This window comes from Oryctolagus cuniculus, chromosome 10 (assembly GCF_964237555.1).
Source record: "Oryctolagus cuniculus chromosome 10, mOryCun1.1, whole genome shotgun sequence".
In the NCBI taxonomy this organism is placed as follows: Eukaryota; Metazoa; Chordata; class Mammalia; order Lagomorpha; family Leporidae; genus Oryctolagus; species Oryctolagus cuniculus.
The window spans coordinates 65,903,339-65,920,343 of NC_091441.1; the positions used below are offsets into that span (position 1 = coordinate 65,903,339).

The 17,005-nt window shown below is 54.3% G+C and overlaps 1 protein-coding gene across 9 annotated transcripts in view; it reads left to right on the plus strand.

Annotated features, from left to right (window-relative positions):
• Positions 1-17,005, plus strand: part of MTCL1 (microtubule crosslinking factor 1) — a 134,586-nt gene that overhangs the window by 72,203 nt on the left and 45,378 nt on the right. For 4 of the 9 annotated variants that reach the window (XM_070050458.1, XM_070050453.1, XM_070050456.1 and 1 more), the window contains exons 4-7: positions 7,495-7,554; positions 8,419-8,496; positions 12,265-13,578; positions 14,654-14,809. In XM_070050458.1, the coding sequence (XP_069906559.1) occupies positions 7,495-7,554; positions 8,419-8,496; positions 12,265-13,578; positions 14,654-14,809 (1,608 nt within the window). The remainder of the gene's footprint in view (positions 1-7,494; positions 7,555-8,418; positions 8,497-12,264; positions 13,579-14,653; positions 14,810-17,005) is intronic. The other 5 variants (XM_051852138.2, XM_051852136.2, XM_051852139.2 and 2 more) reach the window with 2 other exon arrangements.

A 17,005-nucleotide genomic window follows, 5' to 3' on the forward strand; every position in this document is an offset into this window, starting at 1 on the left:
CTGAAAAGAGAAAACATCTTCATCTAAATTTCTGTGATTTTTCAGCTTTGTTTTATTTTCAAAGAGCTTTTTACTCCTTTGTATTGTTTCATTAGACTTGGACATTATTGCCCTGTTGGATGGTGTTTCCTTATTTTATTTATTTCCTTGTTTTTTAAAAGATACACACTTTATCTTCAGTTCTAACCAGCAAGTAGCATGCATTCCTGTAATTTTTGAACTAATATGAATGCCCCAGGGCCATTTATTGGTCAGCAGCTTAGTGAGTCCGTGGGTCTGGTTCCATACTTCGTATAATGCTTGTGTTGCCGTATGCGGGAGCTGTTGCTGAGAGCTTCCATGTCTGTGCACACGCAGAGGTGGGATCCTCACAGCCTGGGGACAGGTAGTTTCTTTTTGGTGCAGTCAACATTGTAGTTTGGCAGAGGTCATGAGTCCTAATTTTTTTTTTGTAGGTGAATTATAATTTGTTTTACTTTATCATCTTCAGTATTTTGTGACATTTGATTCAGAGGTATATTTTAGCTAGCAATTTTCTGATAACTCAGCTTCAAGATACATTTCTTTTCAAAAATTCTAAAAATTTACTTATTTATTTGAAAGGCAGAGTTACACATGGAGAGGGAGAAGGAGAGTGAGATATCTTTATCCACTGGTTCACTCCCCAAATGTCCGCAACAACCACGGCTGGGCCAGGCCAAAGCTAGGAGCCAAGAACTTCATCCATTTCTTTTATGTGGGTGGCTGGGACCCAAACACTTAGGCCATATTCTACTGCATTCTCAAGCCATTAGCAGGGAGCTGGATCCGAAATGGAGCAGCCGAGACTCAAACCCACACCCATATGCAGGCGGCAGTTTAACCCATTAGGCCGCAATGCCACCCCCCCCCCCCAGGATTCTTATTTATTTATTTATTTATTTTACTTGAAAAGCAGCAGGACAAGAAACCTACTGTCTGTTGGGTTACTCCCCAGATAGCAAAGATAACAAAGGTTTACAGTGAATCAGCTAGCCTGTGTTACAAAGCAAGTGTGCGTCCTGTCCCCGACGTTCATCATCGTGTTCTTTTCCCAGGAGAAAGAGGCATTTGCTAGGCGGGTGTGTGGGGGATTCCCTGTTGGGCCAAGCAGGCCCTGGCGGTGTGGCTTGCTGGCTGGGCTGCCGGCCCCTGGCTGGCGCCTCATCTCCAGTGCGGGAAACCCAGAGCCCAAGCCCCCTTTTGTAGCTGCACCTTCCTGCATCCAAAGGGTCTGCAGCGTTTTCCTCATTGGCTTTGTGGGGTTCTGCCTCTGAGGATCATTTCTGTCTGTCTCCCTTTTCCAAATAAGGACTCCTGCAGTCTGCCGCCTCAGCTCCCTTCAGGAGTCACCAGAGTGCCAGAAAATGCTGTTCCGCAGCCATGAGGACAGAGTCGTTTGCAGCCATTCCCGCAATAGTTCTCTGTGCTCTTGTGCTAAAGAAAGGCAGGGTTTTTTGCCTTTTTTTTTTTTTTTTGGGTTTTGGTTTTCAGCTATATCAAGAGCTCAGACACCCAGAGAATGAAAAGAAAAGCAGCCCAAATTTGGGCGCTTGGGCTGTGAGCGCCCTGGGAGGCAGCTTTGAGGGTCTGAGTGCTGGCACCGGGAGCACGGGCTCGGGTTGGGGCCCCTGGGAACGTCACCTGCGTGCTCGCCGTGTCTGAGTTCGCGGTCTGTTCATCAGTCATCATGCTATGTGAGTGAGCCTCTCCAGGTCAGCGTTAACACAGGTACTGCCCTAGCTTTGGCCCCGGCGACAGAATTCCAGGGCGTGGCTTCAGCAGCAGACTTCTCAGGGTTGTGGAGGCCACGTCATCCAAGCTCAGGTAGAGCACAGCTGGCTCTGGTGAGGGCCTTCCATCCCGCTGCTTCCCACCGACTGCCCCACCCCAGGTGGAGAGAGGATGCTTTATATTCTCTCTTCCACAGAGGCCATCGGGGGCTCCTCCAAACCTGATGACCTCCCCAAAGCCTCACCTGAATCCCACCACGTGGATGAGGGCTTAGCATAGGCCTTTTGGTCCCTAACAGATGTGCAAAGGCAGAGGTGAGCGCCGGGCGTGGCCCGAGGGGTGCCAGCGAACGCTGGTTGTTAGCATGGTGCTGGCCACCCGGAGGGCCTTGGAGAATGGGTTTCCTTCACTTTCTGCCTTGGAGGGTTTTCCACGGACTCTCAGGAGGATTTATGGGCGTTGGCTCCCGCAGCCAACTGCTGTGTGAGGGGCAGGGAGGGACCTGGTCTCCTGCGGGCCGTTCAAGGGCAGGGAGGAGGCGCCTTCCAGCCAGGACTTGGTGCTCACAGCTTCCGGGAGGAGCTAATACTCCTGCTGCTTCACCCTGCGTAGCACCTTAGTGAGCACTTCAATTCAGACAGCAGACTCGCTCACTTCCTCCCCAGTGCAAAAACACCAGTGCACTTTCATTTCCTTAATCGGATTTGATACAAAATCCTGAATCGGCCCGAAATTAGCCCGAAAAGCACCACACTTTCTGAATACTTAAAACCTGTCAGAATGCTGAAAATCGCCAGCCTGCACCTGTGCCCTCTTTCCCTTACCGATTTGCCACTTTTTATTGCCAGGCTAACTTCTAAGTCCAAAGTCTGTCTCAGACACTTCAGCCATGGAAAGCCTGCCAGTTTTCCTGAAACTATCTACCTTCAAACAAGAAGCATTAGGAATTGGCGTGGAAGGCCAAAGAATCATCTAGCTTCATATTTTATTTAATCACATTCAGTACTTCAGCCAATGCATTGGCCTTAGGTGGATTCAATCACTTACATTTTTTTCCTCTTATTTTCTGTAGCGGTGTAGAGTTGATTGGCTGGCAGTTGACCAGACTATAAAGTAAGGGCAGAATTAACCCACAGGCAAGTCCTACCTTCTAGGTTCAGTTGATTTGATAGCCTACACTTAACCTTTCCTTTCGGTGTTGCTTGGACTAGGCTCTCCACTGGACAGCTGACTCATTCAAAGAATAAACTGGGTGTGAGTGATGCCCACACAGATTGTCCTGCACCCAGGTTCCCCACACCCAGCCTTCCTTGGCACTTGACCAGACTCCTGACAGGTGAGCTGTGCCCGGAGCACAGCAGTTGCCGCTCAGGACTGCTGGGCACGTGGCCATGGACCATATGCTTGGATACCTGCCCCACAGCGGGGTCCTGGCCAGTTTTCCCAGCCCTGAGGGCGCCTCAGGTCTTTTTAACCAACCATGTGTGTATAGATGATACCTGAAAGACCATGCTAATAAAAATCAACACCAGCAGATGGGAGGAGTCCCACAAAACTGGTGCCCTACATCCAGTGTGGCACCGCTGCAGCTCCACGTAGATCAGTGGTGCTCTCTTCTCTCTAAATCTTGAAGTACAAATATTCATTTCCTGACTTGGTGTTTTTTTGTTTTTTTGTTTTTTGTTTTTTTTTAAAGGGAATGGTACTCACTGTAGATAAGTCGGGGACTATGAAAAGCCACACTGAAAGTAACACCAGCCAATATCAGTGTGCCTGAGATCTAGTCCCACCTCTGCTTCTGATCCAGCTTCCTGCTAGTACACCTGAAAGGCAGCAGATGATAGCCCAAATACGTGGGTTCTTGCTGCGCATGTGGGAGACCTGGATGGAGTTCCTGGCTTCAGCCTGGCCCAGTCCTGGCTGTTACAGCCATTCAAAGAGTGAAGTGGATGGGGAATCTGTCTCTTTCTCTCCCTTCTCTGTTACTCTGCCTTTAAAAAAAATAAAATAAGTAAAAGGGCTAGCAACTGGTCCCAAAAGCTTTAACCTAAAAGGTTTCATTCTGGGACCATAATAGCATCAGAGTAGTGAGTACAGAGCCTGCACTCTGCCAGCTACCTCGAATTTCGTCATCCCCAATGAATGGAATACAGATTCTGCATGCACTGACTGAAACAAAACTGAGTCTTTATTCATGAAATGAAAGCTAGAAGCAAAGGCAAGAGTTTCTGAAGTCTTTGTGGATTCCTGGGACTTGCTGCTGGAGACAGGCACACCCTCTGGTAGTCGGGTAAGGACGGGATGCCCTCTGGTGTGTCCAATCCCCTGGCTGCAGCCCTGAGTCCTGCCAGCGGGTCCCACTCGCGACGGCGAGGAGAGTGAACAGAGTGGCCAGGATTAAAGTTCACCAGAAATTAGCAGGGACTGAAGGAGGGAAACCAAACAACTTGGCTGATGGGCGTAAAATATTGCTCCCTGCTGCTCAGTGGGAAACCTTATGTTTTAAAGATGTCACTTTTTTCTCAGACCATTCTGAAGGTCTGAAGTCATTTTAACTGAATTTCTCTCTCTACATATATATGAGGGTACTTTAAAGTATTTGTAGGAAAATAGCATTAAAAGTGGTTTATTTTGGTGCAAAAAGTTTTGAAATCCATGCAGTTTTTTTAGAGTATGTACTTTCCAGACACTTTTAAAGTATCCTCATTATATACATATGTACAGAAAGCACACATGTACACATACTTGCTGTATGTAAAAGGATGGAAGGACTTGCCAAAGGGATTCAAAAAGTCATCTAGGGGCTGGCGTTGTGCAGTGGGGTAAGCTGGTTGGAATCCCAGCTGCTGTGTTTCAGATCCAGCTCCCTGCTAATGCTCCTGGGGAAGCAGTGGAAGATGGTCGAAGTGCTTGGGCCCCTGCATCCACATGGGAGACCCAGATGGAGCTCTTGGCTTCTGGCTTTGGCCTGGACCAGCCCAAGATGTTGTGGCCATTTGGGGAGTGAACCAGCAGATGGAAGATCTCTCTCTCTCTCTCTCTCTCTCTCTCTCTCTCTGTCCCTCTGCCTTTCAAATGAATAAATCTTTAAAAAACAGAGCAAGCAAAGGTAGTCAGGCTGCAGCAGGGGTTTGGGGGTGGTTTCCTCAGTCCCCTCGGGTTTCCCAGGGAGCACCCACAGGAAGCCCCCTGTGGATCTATAACCTTCATCCCTTTGTCCTAAAGGCCTTCTCTCAACAGTCATTCTTTCTCTTAGTCTCCAGCTTTCTGAAGGCCAAACAGCAGCTGGGATTTTAATTGCTTCTCAACCTAAAATTCCTCCAAGGAATGGGGAGAGCTGGCCTTCTGAGAGTGAGACGCTGAGAGGTGAACAGCACTGAGGTAGCAAACTGGTTTTTTTTAAAGATTTATTTTATTTATTTGAAAGAATTACAGAGCTAGGTAGAGACAAAGAGAGGTCTTTCGTCCTCTGGTTCACTCCCCAGATGGCCGCAATGGCCAGAGCTGCGCCAATCTGAAGCCAGGAGCCAGGAGCTTCTTCTGGGTCTCCCACATGGGTGCAGGGGCCCAAGGACTTGGGCCATCTTCTACTGCTTTCCCAGGCCATAGCAGAGAGCGGAAGAAGTGGAGCAGCTGGATCTCAAACCGGCGCCCATATGGGATGCCGGCACTTCAGGCCAGGGCTTTAACCCACTTCGCCACAGTGCCGGCCCCAAGTTAGCAAACTTAAATTATGCTGTAGTGTATGTGACTCCCATTAAGAACCTTGGTTCTAGATTGTGTTGATACAGTGTGGCAGTGGAGGAACACAGGCGAGACCCGGACTCTGAGCCTTTAAGATTGGCGTTAAGAGTCGGGGTGGGGTGGGGTAGGGCCCACAGGAAGAGAGAATTTCTTCCCCTTCCCAGGCTGAGCACTGTCTGAGTGCTGGCCCGTGGGGCCCCACTTCATCCCTGCTTTCTTTAGACTTCCCTCAGGATTAACTTAATCTCTTCCTGTTAAAGGGATGCAGATCTCTTCAGACTCCTCTCGGATGCTTCTGTTCTTCTAGTCTTTTCTTTTTGTGCTCTGACTTGATCTTAGTAGAAACCATCCTGGCTCCCTGTTAGTCTATTTCAGGCATCCCTGGGTCTTTTATTCCTACTCAGGTCTGCATTTAACACATGTTGGCAATTTCCTGCCCAGAGCAGGCCACGGTGCACCTGTCATGGCACTAAGCAGCCCTGGCTGTGACACTTTCACAGTAGAGCTGGCCCTCTGCTTGAAAGGGTCCTGCAGCTACCTGTGGATTGAAAATCCTCAGGAAAAAACCGTGTACTGAACATGTACAGGCTTTTTTCATTATTCCCTAAATGATACAGTACCATAACTATTTACATAGTACTTAACATTGTTTTAGGTATTATCTGTGAGCTAGAGATGTTCTACAGTTTATAGGAGGTTCTATGTTTTATATAAGGGGCTTCTGTGTCCACAGGAGGAGAGGGAGGCCTGGAACCAGTCCCTCACTGATAGTCAGGGACAGCTGTCTGCGCAACTAGGCAGGGACTCAGCCCATAGAAGGACACGGCCAAGGTCATTTAATATAGAAATAAATCATGAGCTCTATCAAACCTTTAAGATGTTGGTTTAATCAAAAGCTGGAGTATATTTTGTTAGAATTTTGCATTAAGTATTTTTCAATAGACAAGGGGCATCTTTCTCTCAGTTCCTACTCTGTCTTTCATAACACAGAGTTGGGGGTGGGGGGCTTTCATGTGCTGATTCACTCCCCAAATGGCTGGGGACTGGGCCAGGCTGAAGCCAGGAGCCAAGAGCTTCATCTGGGTCTCCTGTGTGGGTAGCAGGTGCCCAAACAGCCAGACCATCTTCAGCTGCTTTCCCAGGCACATTAGCAGGGAGCTGGATCGGAAACAGAGTAGCTGGGACTTGAATTAGCACTCATATGGGGTGCTGGCACTGCAGGCAGTGACTTAACCTGCTGTATGATAGCAATGGCCTCATGACCAGTTTTTTTTTTTTTTTTTTTAAGATTTTATGTATTTTATTTGAGAGGTAATGTTATAGACAGTGACAGGGAGAGACAGAGAGAAAGGTCTCCCTTCCCTTGGTTCACTCTCCAGATGACCGTGATGGCTGGAGCTGCGCCAATCCAAAGCCAGGAGCCAGATGCTTCTTCCTGGTCTCCCATGCGAGTGCAGGGGCCCAAGGACTTGGGCCATCCTCTACTGCTTTCCCGGGCCACAGCAGAGAGCTGGACTGAAAGTGGAGCCTCTGGGACTGGAACCGGCAGCCATATGGGATGCTGGTGCTGCAGACGGAGGATTAACCTACTGTGCCACAGCGTCAGCCCGCATGACCACTCTTTGATCTGATCATTCAGGAAACATGAATTTATTTCATAGCCCAAAGAAAACATACCCAGGAAAGTCAGCCAGCTCCAGCAAGGCCTTGTGTCCAGCTCTAGAACTCTCTGGGCTTTCTCCTGGTCTTCTTGCCACTCTTAGAGATGACCAGAATCAGCCTCCTTTCTGATTAAACTGAAGTATTGAGGAATCCATTCCAAAATACGATAATTAAGAGAGAAAACCTCTTCTGATTCACAGCCCTGGACTCTGACTTGTCTCTCGATTCCAGCAGGACAAATGGCCTCCGCCTGTTGGGCACACCCCGAGGTGTGGGGCCAGTACCGGCTGGCATTGATGACCCTCAGTAACTGAATGTCACTTGGATCTGTTTCAGAGCTCCCTGAAAAGAAGAGGCAGTCGGGAAATGTACAAGGAGAAGAAGGCCTTGAACCAGGTAAGAGGAGATTTTCATTCTAATGCTACTTCTCCTAAAGAGGAAGCCACCACACCCATCAAACATTCGAAGGAACATTAGCTGCCCGCATATTGGGACTTGGACTCATTCCAGACTTTCTTCTGGAACCCTAGCTCCCCCATTTTGTTTCTCTGATCAGCTGGGGTACAGAGGAGGGCTGAGCTGCTCTGTGTGGGTAGTAACCAGGTGGGGTCCAGGCCCGGCAGTGCCCTTCCAAATCACTCCCACAGGAAAACTGCACAAGCCACTGCTTTCAGTGTTGTTGTTGTTGTTAAACTGCGAGCGAACAGTATCTTCGATTGTCCGAGGTGGAATATTCCAGCCCAAGGTGGTAGAGGCTGAGCCCTTCCTGTGTACAAGATGCTCTTCAAGACTTTCCTGGCTTTTCTGAAAAGTTCTCCTAGATTCCTTTCTTTTTTCAATTGATGCTGGATCTAGATGTGGGAGAGAACACCGTGTTACAGGGGTGCCAGCTCCCTGGACCCTGAGAGTGGGTTATCCATCATCAGAGGGGCAGGGGTGCTGAGGCCCCGCCCCACTCTGCTAATCAACCATCCCGCCGGCATCTCTGTCCTCCGGGCTCGCTGGTCCTTACGGGGTCGTTCAAGGTGGGCCAGGCCCCCGAGTGTAGCATCCACCCGCTCCGAGCCCCCAACACTTCACTTTGGAGTCCCGCCGCGGGGTGCTGTTTCCAGCTCACTGGCTCCTGACCTGAAAGAGGCCCGACCGCCCCGGGATGGGACGCTCAGCCCACTGCCGCATCCGCCAGTGGGTGAAAAAGGGAGTCGGGTGCTGTCGGCCCCCTCAGGCTGTGGGATGATTGAGAAAGGAGTTTCTGTTCAGCAGAATGGTGGACTGGAGCGCCCTGGGAGCTGCAGGTCGGCCACCAAATCTCAAAGGAAGCTGGCGCCGCGGCGCAAGGTAGGCACGCGCGCATTGGGCTGCGCTGGTGCCGGCCGGCGGCCTTGCAAGCCAGAGAATATATTCCACGGGCGATATATTTCTGTTGCTTGGCAAGCCCTCTCCGGCTGGTGGTGACGGTGGTGGCCCCGTGTGTGTCTCCCTCCGTGCTGTGCTTGTCTTTCCTGCCCGCAGCAGGCACGGTCTCTTGTGCAGAGTCCGACTGCGCCCTCTGCTTCCATGCTGCCTTCCCGGGCCGGCCGACGAGCTTCCGCGGTCCCTGAGTCCCCGGAGTCTCGGCAAAGCCTTAGAAAGCCTACACTTACAAGATGGGCACGCGGCCTCCCGCTGGCAAGGCTGAAACTGTGCTCCCCCATCGTCCCAAGAGGGGCGCCCCTACTCAGAGCGGACCCAGCTCGGCCTCCCCCTCCCACCTGTGTGGCCCGCTCCAGCTGTCCACCTCCGCCGAGGGAAGTGGGACCCCTTTTCTTAGCACACACGCCCCTGCGGCGTCCAGGGTTCTCCTTTCAGAAGCTGCTTTAGTCTTGGTGGCAGGCCTGGTAGTGCATGCACGGGTGTTGAGTGGAAGCCACAGCATGCTTTGTCGTGCGTCAGATCTCCTGGTGTTTGAGTGGTTTCTTTCTTTAAGGGACAAGAAGACTTTTTGGACATTTTGTCAACCTTCAGGTAACCTGCAAAGTGGGCCTTCGTCAGGGTGCATCCCTGAGCCGGGTCTAGGACTGTTCTGGTGTGGCAGAGGGGACATGGTGGAAAGTTCAGGGTCAGAAATCAAGACGATTAGCAGGCTCCAGAGGGTCTCTGCCCGCACAAAGAGGTGCAGATGGGCACTTAGAGCCGCCTGTATCCATCTTCCTCAGAACTAATGAGTTCTCATTCCCCTTGGGAGGGAAGCCCCTCGGGAGAGACAGCCTGAGTCCCTGATGCACACCCTTGGTTCCTGCACTGTGCAGGCCACTCTGTCCCCATCTGCCCCTCCCTGGCCTTGCCTGGCCTCTGTCCCGTTGGTCCTGCCTGCCCCTCAGTCTGGCCCCAGCTTGTGGTGGGCAGAGGGTGGGGCCGTTGCCTGGTGCTGGGCCACATTCTCCTCCGGGATCTCTGAGCCAGGGGCTGCTATGCCTCAGAGGGGCTGGGACGGCTATGGGTGGTGCACAGACACCGACCGTCAGTGCATGTGTGGCCAGCGTATCCCCTGCCTCCCAAGTGAGTTCCTCTGCACAGAAGGTGAAGTCTGTCAGCATCGATAGGTTTCACAGATTCATCCAAACTCCACTCCTTCATGCAAGCAACCAATTCCTAGCTGTGGATTTGGGCTTACTGGGAATCTTTGTTAAACCAAAAATTGAAAAGGTGCTTTGGATTGTTCTACTTTTGCAAGTTCTAAGGAGCTGAGGTTCTTTAAAGGTAGCAAGCATGCCAGGGGTGGGCGTTCAGCCTAGCAGTTGAGATGCCTGCATCCCACATCACTGTGAGCTCTGGCTCCTGGTTCCAGCTTCCAGCCGATAGGCACCCTGGGAGGCAATGGTGATGGTTCAAGTGGTTAGGTCCTTGCACTCAGCTCCCAGCCCCAGCCCCAGGCTCTGGCCACTGCGGGCATTCAGGGAGTGCTCTCTTGTTCTCTCTCTCTCTACCTCTCAAATAAATATAAAAAAGTGAAAGCATAAAACAAAAATAGAAGAAGCATGGCACTTTCTAGTGGATAGATATTCAATAAGTGTTTACTGAAAGAATGAGTGAAAAAATAAGCATGCATTTCCTTTAGTATTAGGATTAAACACAACATCTGTCTTTTACAGCTCATACATAGTTCTTTTTTGTTGTTTAAAAAAAAAAAGTGTGATTACTCCAGTGGCATTGATGACCCATTCTTGTTGTGTGGTTGTGAGGGGGGGGAGAACCTTCCTCTGGCCACTCACAGAAATCCCGTAACTGTGTCTCCCTCACCAAAAAAGAAACCAAATCATTGATGTGATAAATCCTCAGAACTCGAAGACCGTGTGGCATTTACATGTTACTCCCCTAATAGGCAAAGGAAGGGAAAAGCAGAGTTGCTGGCTCATTTCTGCCAATATTCATTGTGTTCTGGACCAAGAAGGAATCCAGCTTCGGAGTACTGGGGTGTGGTGGTTTACTGTTTACACACCGCCTTGCAGTGCGTTATTGCATTTAACCTTCACAATGACCTCTTGCCTGAACAAGGGTCTTCAGACATAAGGAGACAGATTCTAGGGCTCTTGTGCCTTGCTGCAGGCAAAGCTAGGACGCCAGGCTGCCTGTTTGATACCACGCCCAGCAGGACCAGTTTAATCAGACTCCACCTGGAGGATGGTGGCGGGAGCTTCATGGTGCAGAGGGTGCACACAGAGTGCCAGGGCGTGCTTCCTGCATGGTACCTGGCACGCTTGGTTGTGGGTTTTCCCCGAGTCTTTCTGGTCTCATCATTCTTCCCCCTTCCCTGGCTTTGTGGAGAGGAAGGGGTCCAGGTGAGCGGGAAGGAGGGAATTGGGGAAGTAGCGAGGGAGGTTTTCGTCTAACCTCCAGGCAGAGGGTGAACCGTGCATGTTTGCCTGCTGTGGCAGCTTCATTGGCTCTACCAGACCATTGGAGCTTCACCTGTGTGAAGGAGGCCGCGCTCTCCAAGAGGGCTGGCCACCTGCAGGGCCCTTCCGTCCCTGGGGCTCCCACCGAGCTGTCGGGCCACAGCGCTTTTGCCATGGAGGAAGAAGCCTCGGCTGATGTCCTGGTCCCAGGCATCAGCCTTTCGAAACCTGATAGCCAGTCGAGGAGGAACCACTGGTGAAACCGGTCTTTTCCCTCTTGCTGAGTGTGGATGGTAGAGCATCATTGGAAGGACCAGCACAGAGAGTTTGTGCCTCGTAAAAGCATGGAGACCCACGCTGGCACAGCAGAGTGCCTTCCGGACCTCAGCCGAGCGGCGTGGGCCCTTGGCCGTGGCACCTGCTTCACAGGGTCTGAAACACCAGGTGCTCTCCGGCAGCTCGCCCTTGCCTTGGAGCTCTGAGTCTGCCTCCCGCTGCGTGACTGCAGCAACGGGGAAAGGAGAAAAGTGCGGGTTCTGCCTGGAGCCACCCTGCCTGAGAGAGGGTGGGAGCCCAGGGCGGCGGTGTCCCGTACGTCCGGAGCGTCGGCACTTGGTTCTGACTGCAGCTTCGCACCCGTCACTCATGTATTTGTCCTCATGTCAGTGCTTGATGCCGTGGGGAAGGGGAGAGGTGAACCTGGGCAAATCAGTCGAAAGCCAGGCTCTGGTTTGGGGTCACCTGACGTCTCCGGCGTGAGAGTGCCTGGTGGTTGGGTGAGGGCTCTGCCCTGGCAGGAAGTGAGTGGCCCCAGGCGGAGCCCTGCTTGCCACACCAGGCGTCGGGAAGCATTCTGGCATCGCTGTGACGGGTGCTAGCGATGAACCAGACACGATCCACAAAGTAACGTGGGCTCACCACGTCACCCATAGGTACCATTTTCACCCTCATTGTCCGTAACCTAGATGACAGCTTCAATGTGCATGTTTTGTTCCAAACTGATTTTTCGCTCTCCTTTGTTTCTGTGATACAACAACGCACTGTAGGCCGTTGCCCGGTCCCTTCCGGGGAGCCCCTGGGCGCAGCCCTGCTTGGTTGAGGCCACCTTTTCCGCACAGCTCTCGGCACTGTTGGGAGGACCTGTGGGGGCAGTGAGGGAGTAGGGGGAGTTGTTGCAGGAGCACCTGGTACTTCCGGTAACCTCCTCCCGGGCTGTTCTCTCTCCTGGCAGGACGACAGCGCCGACCTGAAATGCCAGCTCCAGTTTGCCAAAGAGGAAGCCTCCCTGATGCGCAAAAAGATGGCCAAGCTGGGGCGGGAGAAGGACGAGGCGGAGCAGGAGCTGCAGAAGTACAAGGCCCTGTACGGCGACGTGGACAGCCCCCTCCCCACAGGGGAGGCCGGTGGGCCCCCCAGCACCAGGGAGGCCGAGCTGAAGCTGCGGCTGAAGCTGGTGGAGGAAGAAGCCAACATCTTGGGCCGGAAGATCGTGGAGCTGGAGGTGGAGAACCGAGGCCTCAAGGCGGAGATGGAGGACATGCGGGTGCAGCAGGAGCGGGAGGGAGCGGGCCGGGACCACGTGCCAGCCATTCCTATCTCACCCTTTGGCGACTCCCTGGAGTCGTCCACGGAGCTTCGCCGGCACCTGCAGTTTGTAGAGGAGGAAGCGGAGCTGCTGCGCAGGTCCATCTCCGAGATTGAAGACCACAACCGGCAGTTGACCCACGAGCTGAGCAAGTTCAAGTTTGAGCCTCCCCAGGAGCCAGGGTGGCTAGGGGACAGCGCAGGCAAGGGTCCCGGAGGCGGGGCCCCTCTGCAGGAAGAGCTCAAGTCGGCCAGGCTGCAGATCAATGAGCTGAGCGGGAAGGTGCTGAAGCTGCAGTATGAGAACCGGGTGCTGCTGTCCAATGTCCAGCGCTGCGACCTCGCAGCCCACCTGGGGCTGCGTGCCCCGAGCCCTCGCGACAGCGATGCCGAGAGCGACCTGGGCAAGAAGGAGAGCGATGGGGAGGAAGCCCGCCTGTCCCAGCCCAAGCGGGAAGGGCCCGTGGGTGGGGAGAGCGACTCGGAGGAGACGTTCGAGAAGTCATCGGGCTTCGGGAGTGGAAAGCCCTCGGAGGTGAGCGAGCCATGTCCGGCGGAGCTCCTGCGGGCCCGCGAGGACTCCGAGTGCCTGGTGATCATAAAGCAGGAGGCACAGCGGCTCGAGCGGACCGTGGAGCGCCTCATCACAGACACCGATGGCTTCCTGCACGACGCAGGGCTGCCGGGTGGCGGCGGCACAGCCTCCCCCTGGGGGCCTGGGGGTCAGGACGAGGGTGAGGGGGGCAAGAAGGAGTCCCACCTGCTGGGCGCCATCAATGCCAGGATGAAGGCTTTCAGGAAGGAGCTGCAAGCCTTCCTGGAGCAGGTGACTCGGATTGGGGATGGCCTGTCCCCCTCGTCCCACCTCACTGAGTCGTCCAGCTTCCTCTCGACCGTGACCTCCGTGTCCCGGGACTCCCCCATCGGGAACCTGGGCAAGGAGCTGGGCCCAGACTTGCAGGTAAGGGGGCTCCTGGCCTCGCCTCCCTGCCGTGCCTTGCCCTTCCTCCTTCTCGCTGGCATTGCTGCACTTCTTGGGCTTGCGGTGCTCACGGCTGCTTGGTTGTGATTTCAAAGCTGCATTGCACTAAAGCCTCCGGCGTCCGCCCCCAACCCAGTCTCTGGGTTAGGGTTCCTTTTTTGTTTTTTTGTTTTTTTTTTTTAAGTTCCCTTTCTCGTTTCCTCGTTTTCTTTTTCCTTTTTCTCCTCTTATTTTTAACTGCACCCCTGCTTGGGGTCTAGAGGCCCCGGCCCCCGGGAACCAAGGCCGAGCCGAGTCAGGGGCTCGGCGCAGTCCGTCCTCGCTTCTTGCTTGGTGTCTCACACAACCAGCCGTCCCGGTGAAGAAGCCACGAGGAGTCTCAGCCGAGGTGCCAGCTCCTGTCACAGTCAGGATAAGTGGCAGACTCACTCATGAGCGCGCCAATCCCTCCTTGGGTCGTTACCAAAGGGACACAGTGCAGCTCGGACAGCCCCTAGGCAGCCAGGCCCACCCGCTCCCTCACTGGAAGATAAGCCGGGCTGGGGAGAGGCGCACGGTCCCCCGAGAAGGCTGTTTTTGATGGAAAGTCGCCGAGGTGGGGGCTGAGCGGAGTGGCCTCCGAGGACTGCTCTCCTGTGCCTCACCCTGGGGTGCATGACCCGGCTGCCGGCCCTGGATTGTGGCCTTTGCTGCTCGACCCACAAGTAAGGAAGGAAGAGCCTTGTGTCGTGTATCCTTCACGGGTGGTGTGCTCGCGGTGGACTTGGGACTCACGCATCGCCATTGCATGCGCCCCCTGCCCCTTCTCTGGCTCTGCAGATGCCGCGGCCTCTCCTCTCGCTCATCCTCATTCTGCGCCTGTGCGCTCTGCGCAAGCGTCCGCCGCTCTCTGAAGTTGGTTTCTCTTGTCCCGTGCTTCCCTCGGCCTGGCAGTCCTGCCCCTCGTCTGCCTTGACTCCTCTCGGTGTCTTTATCCTCCCTCCCCACCCGACTCTCTCATCCTTTGTATTTCGTTTAAAAACAAACAAACGAATCCCTCCCGTGCACCTAACAGTCCAAGCTGAGGGACCAGCTGGAGTGGCCGTTCAGCCAGGACCGAGGGGACGAGCGCGAGAGTCCGCGCCCGCGAGCCACCCGGGAGCTGCACCGGCACGCCGACGGCGACGCTGGGAGCCACAGGCCGGGAGGCCAGAGCTGCTTCAATCTCGAGGTCAGCGCCCAGACCCAGCCGTGGCCCTCATGCCCCTCCTTTTGCATGTGGCTGCCTGTGTGACTCGTCCTGCCTGGGCCAGGGCTCTCAGCGAGCGTGGCAGGAGGATGTGCCCTCAGCGGCCTCTTGTCCCTAAGCAGAGAGAAGGGCTGAGCCCAAGCAGGAGCTCCCCTAGTCCAGGGGAGACGCTCCTGTTGGGTCTTCATTGCCTCTGTCCTGTGTGCCTGTCCCATGGGCTTGGAGCCCCTGTTGCAGCAGGCTGGCAGAATCAGATAGGTCCTCTCGCTCCTGCCTTGGGAACCCTGGGAGCCTGCACAGGCTCGGTTGCCATGGTAACCCATGGACACCCAGTGACAGGTGCCTCTCAGTGGTCCTGTAAGACGGCAGCTCAGGGATACAGGTCACCCCATGCAGGAAGGAAAGACAGGTGCTCCCCAAGGACTGAACCGCCGGCGCAGGTCCCCTCCTGGCTGTTAGGCTGCTGGCTGGGCTGGAGTCACGTGAACTGGGTCGGGGAAGAGCTGTACCCCTCAATCCCCCAGGGGATGTTTCCACTGAACTCTGAGGCATGGGAACAGCAGGGGCCAGGAGACAAGACTTCCGGGCTTGTAACCCGGAAGTGAGCGACAGCTTTGTTCAGCAGAACATAGGGTGGGGTGATGAGGAAGTGAAGCTGACAAAGGCATGCAGGTAGGCAGTGCCCGAGCCTTTGGCTCCACACAGCGAGGCTGAAGGTCCCCTCACTGGAAAGGGGTGTGGCAGGGCTGTTGCCTCACCCAGCCAAGTCCCAGGTTGCGCTAATTTGCAGCTGTGTCCCTTAGCCCTGGAGGAGGGAGCGTGTCATGTACAAATGTAGAAACCGCCTCCAGCCAGCTGCACTAAAAACAGAAAAGGTTTCCAGAACCCCCTGCACAGTCCTGCTGTCCTCACGTTACCTAGGGAGGCCAGGCCCACCTGCGCAAGCGGCAGCCCAGCACACGCTCCGAGGGAAGGCAATGTGGGCCGTGCGGAGGGGTGACAGGGAGGTGATCCACATGCCACAGGGCGACACCCATGCTGGTGCCAGGCCCCCAGAAACCAGCAGAACCCGGTGTGCTGGGTGGGCGGGGCAGGGAGCGGCAGGGGGACCCCGGCCCTCCCAGTGAGAGTGCCCACAGCAAGCTTTTGTCATTTTTCTGAACGCTGGCTTTGGACGTGGAGCCAGACAACTATCACAGTGTCATGTCAGCTTCTGTGTGCTCTCGTTCCTTCACTGTGACAAAGCTGTTCCCTGGGTTTGTACCAAAAGTGAAACTGGGCAGCTCCCATTCTCCCCGGGGACGCTTACCTAATGGCTTCATGGGGCTCTTACCACATGTGCTTGGTCAGCCTGTGCCGCACACACGCAGGGTCTTCCTCTGAGAACGCTGGCTGCTTGGGCTGCTGCAAACCTGCAGCCACGTGCACTCACAGCTCGAGTGAGCATTGCCTGGGGTTTCCCAGCCTTGGGTCACACTGCAGCACTCAGCTGTTCCTAGCAGGGACGCGCTGCAGCACTGGAACCCGTCCTGGCATGGACTTTGGTCCAGGGCTATCGCCCAGCTGTGTCCACTACCAGCTCAATATCTCAAGCAGGTTTCTGGGCCTCTGTTTTCTCATCTGTCAAATGGGAATAAGAAACACTGCCAGCTGCTTCGTGTGGTTGTATCTGGACCATTCTGAAAGTCAGTGAGCTGCTGAATGAGGGAGTTGAGACCAGTCTGTCTCGTACGCAGCTCCCTCGTTAGGGCACGGCTGTCCCCTGCCCACCTTGGCCCTTTTGCTTCCCACGGGACGTCCCAAACCCGGGCCAGGACCGCAGCTCCCTTCCATGTGCTGCTTTGTGAGAAGTGCATCCCCCGGGACAGGAGCTCATGATTCGGGGCAGGTCCCACGCAGCCTGGCCTTGCTGAGTGACGCCCTCCTCCTGCTGGGCCTTCTCTATGTCCTCACTGAACCCTGGCGCCATGATCAGGCGCCTGTTCACAAACACGGTGCACAGCTTCCGAAACCCGCAGTGACTTGGAGGGAGAGAAACAGAACTTGGCTGGACCAAACTGGATATCGAGGACCACTAAGCCTCTGTAAGAGGTGGGTCAGCAATGAGTTAATGCCACGTGGCAACATAGGGTCACCCAACAGTGCAGCTCAGCTGGGAGGAGCAGAGCTTCAGACAGA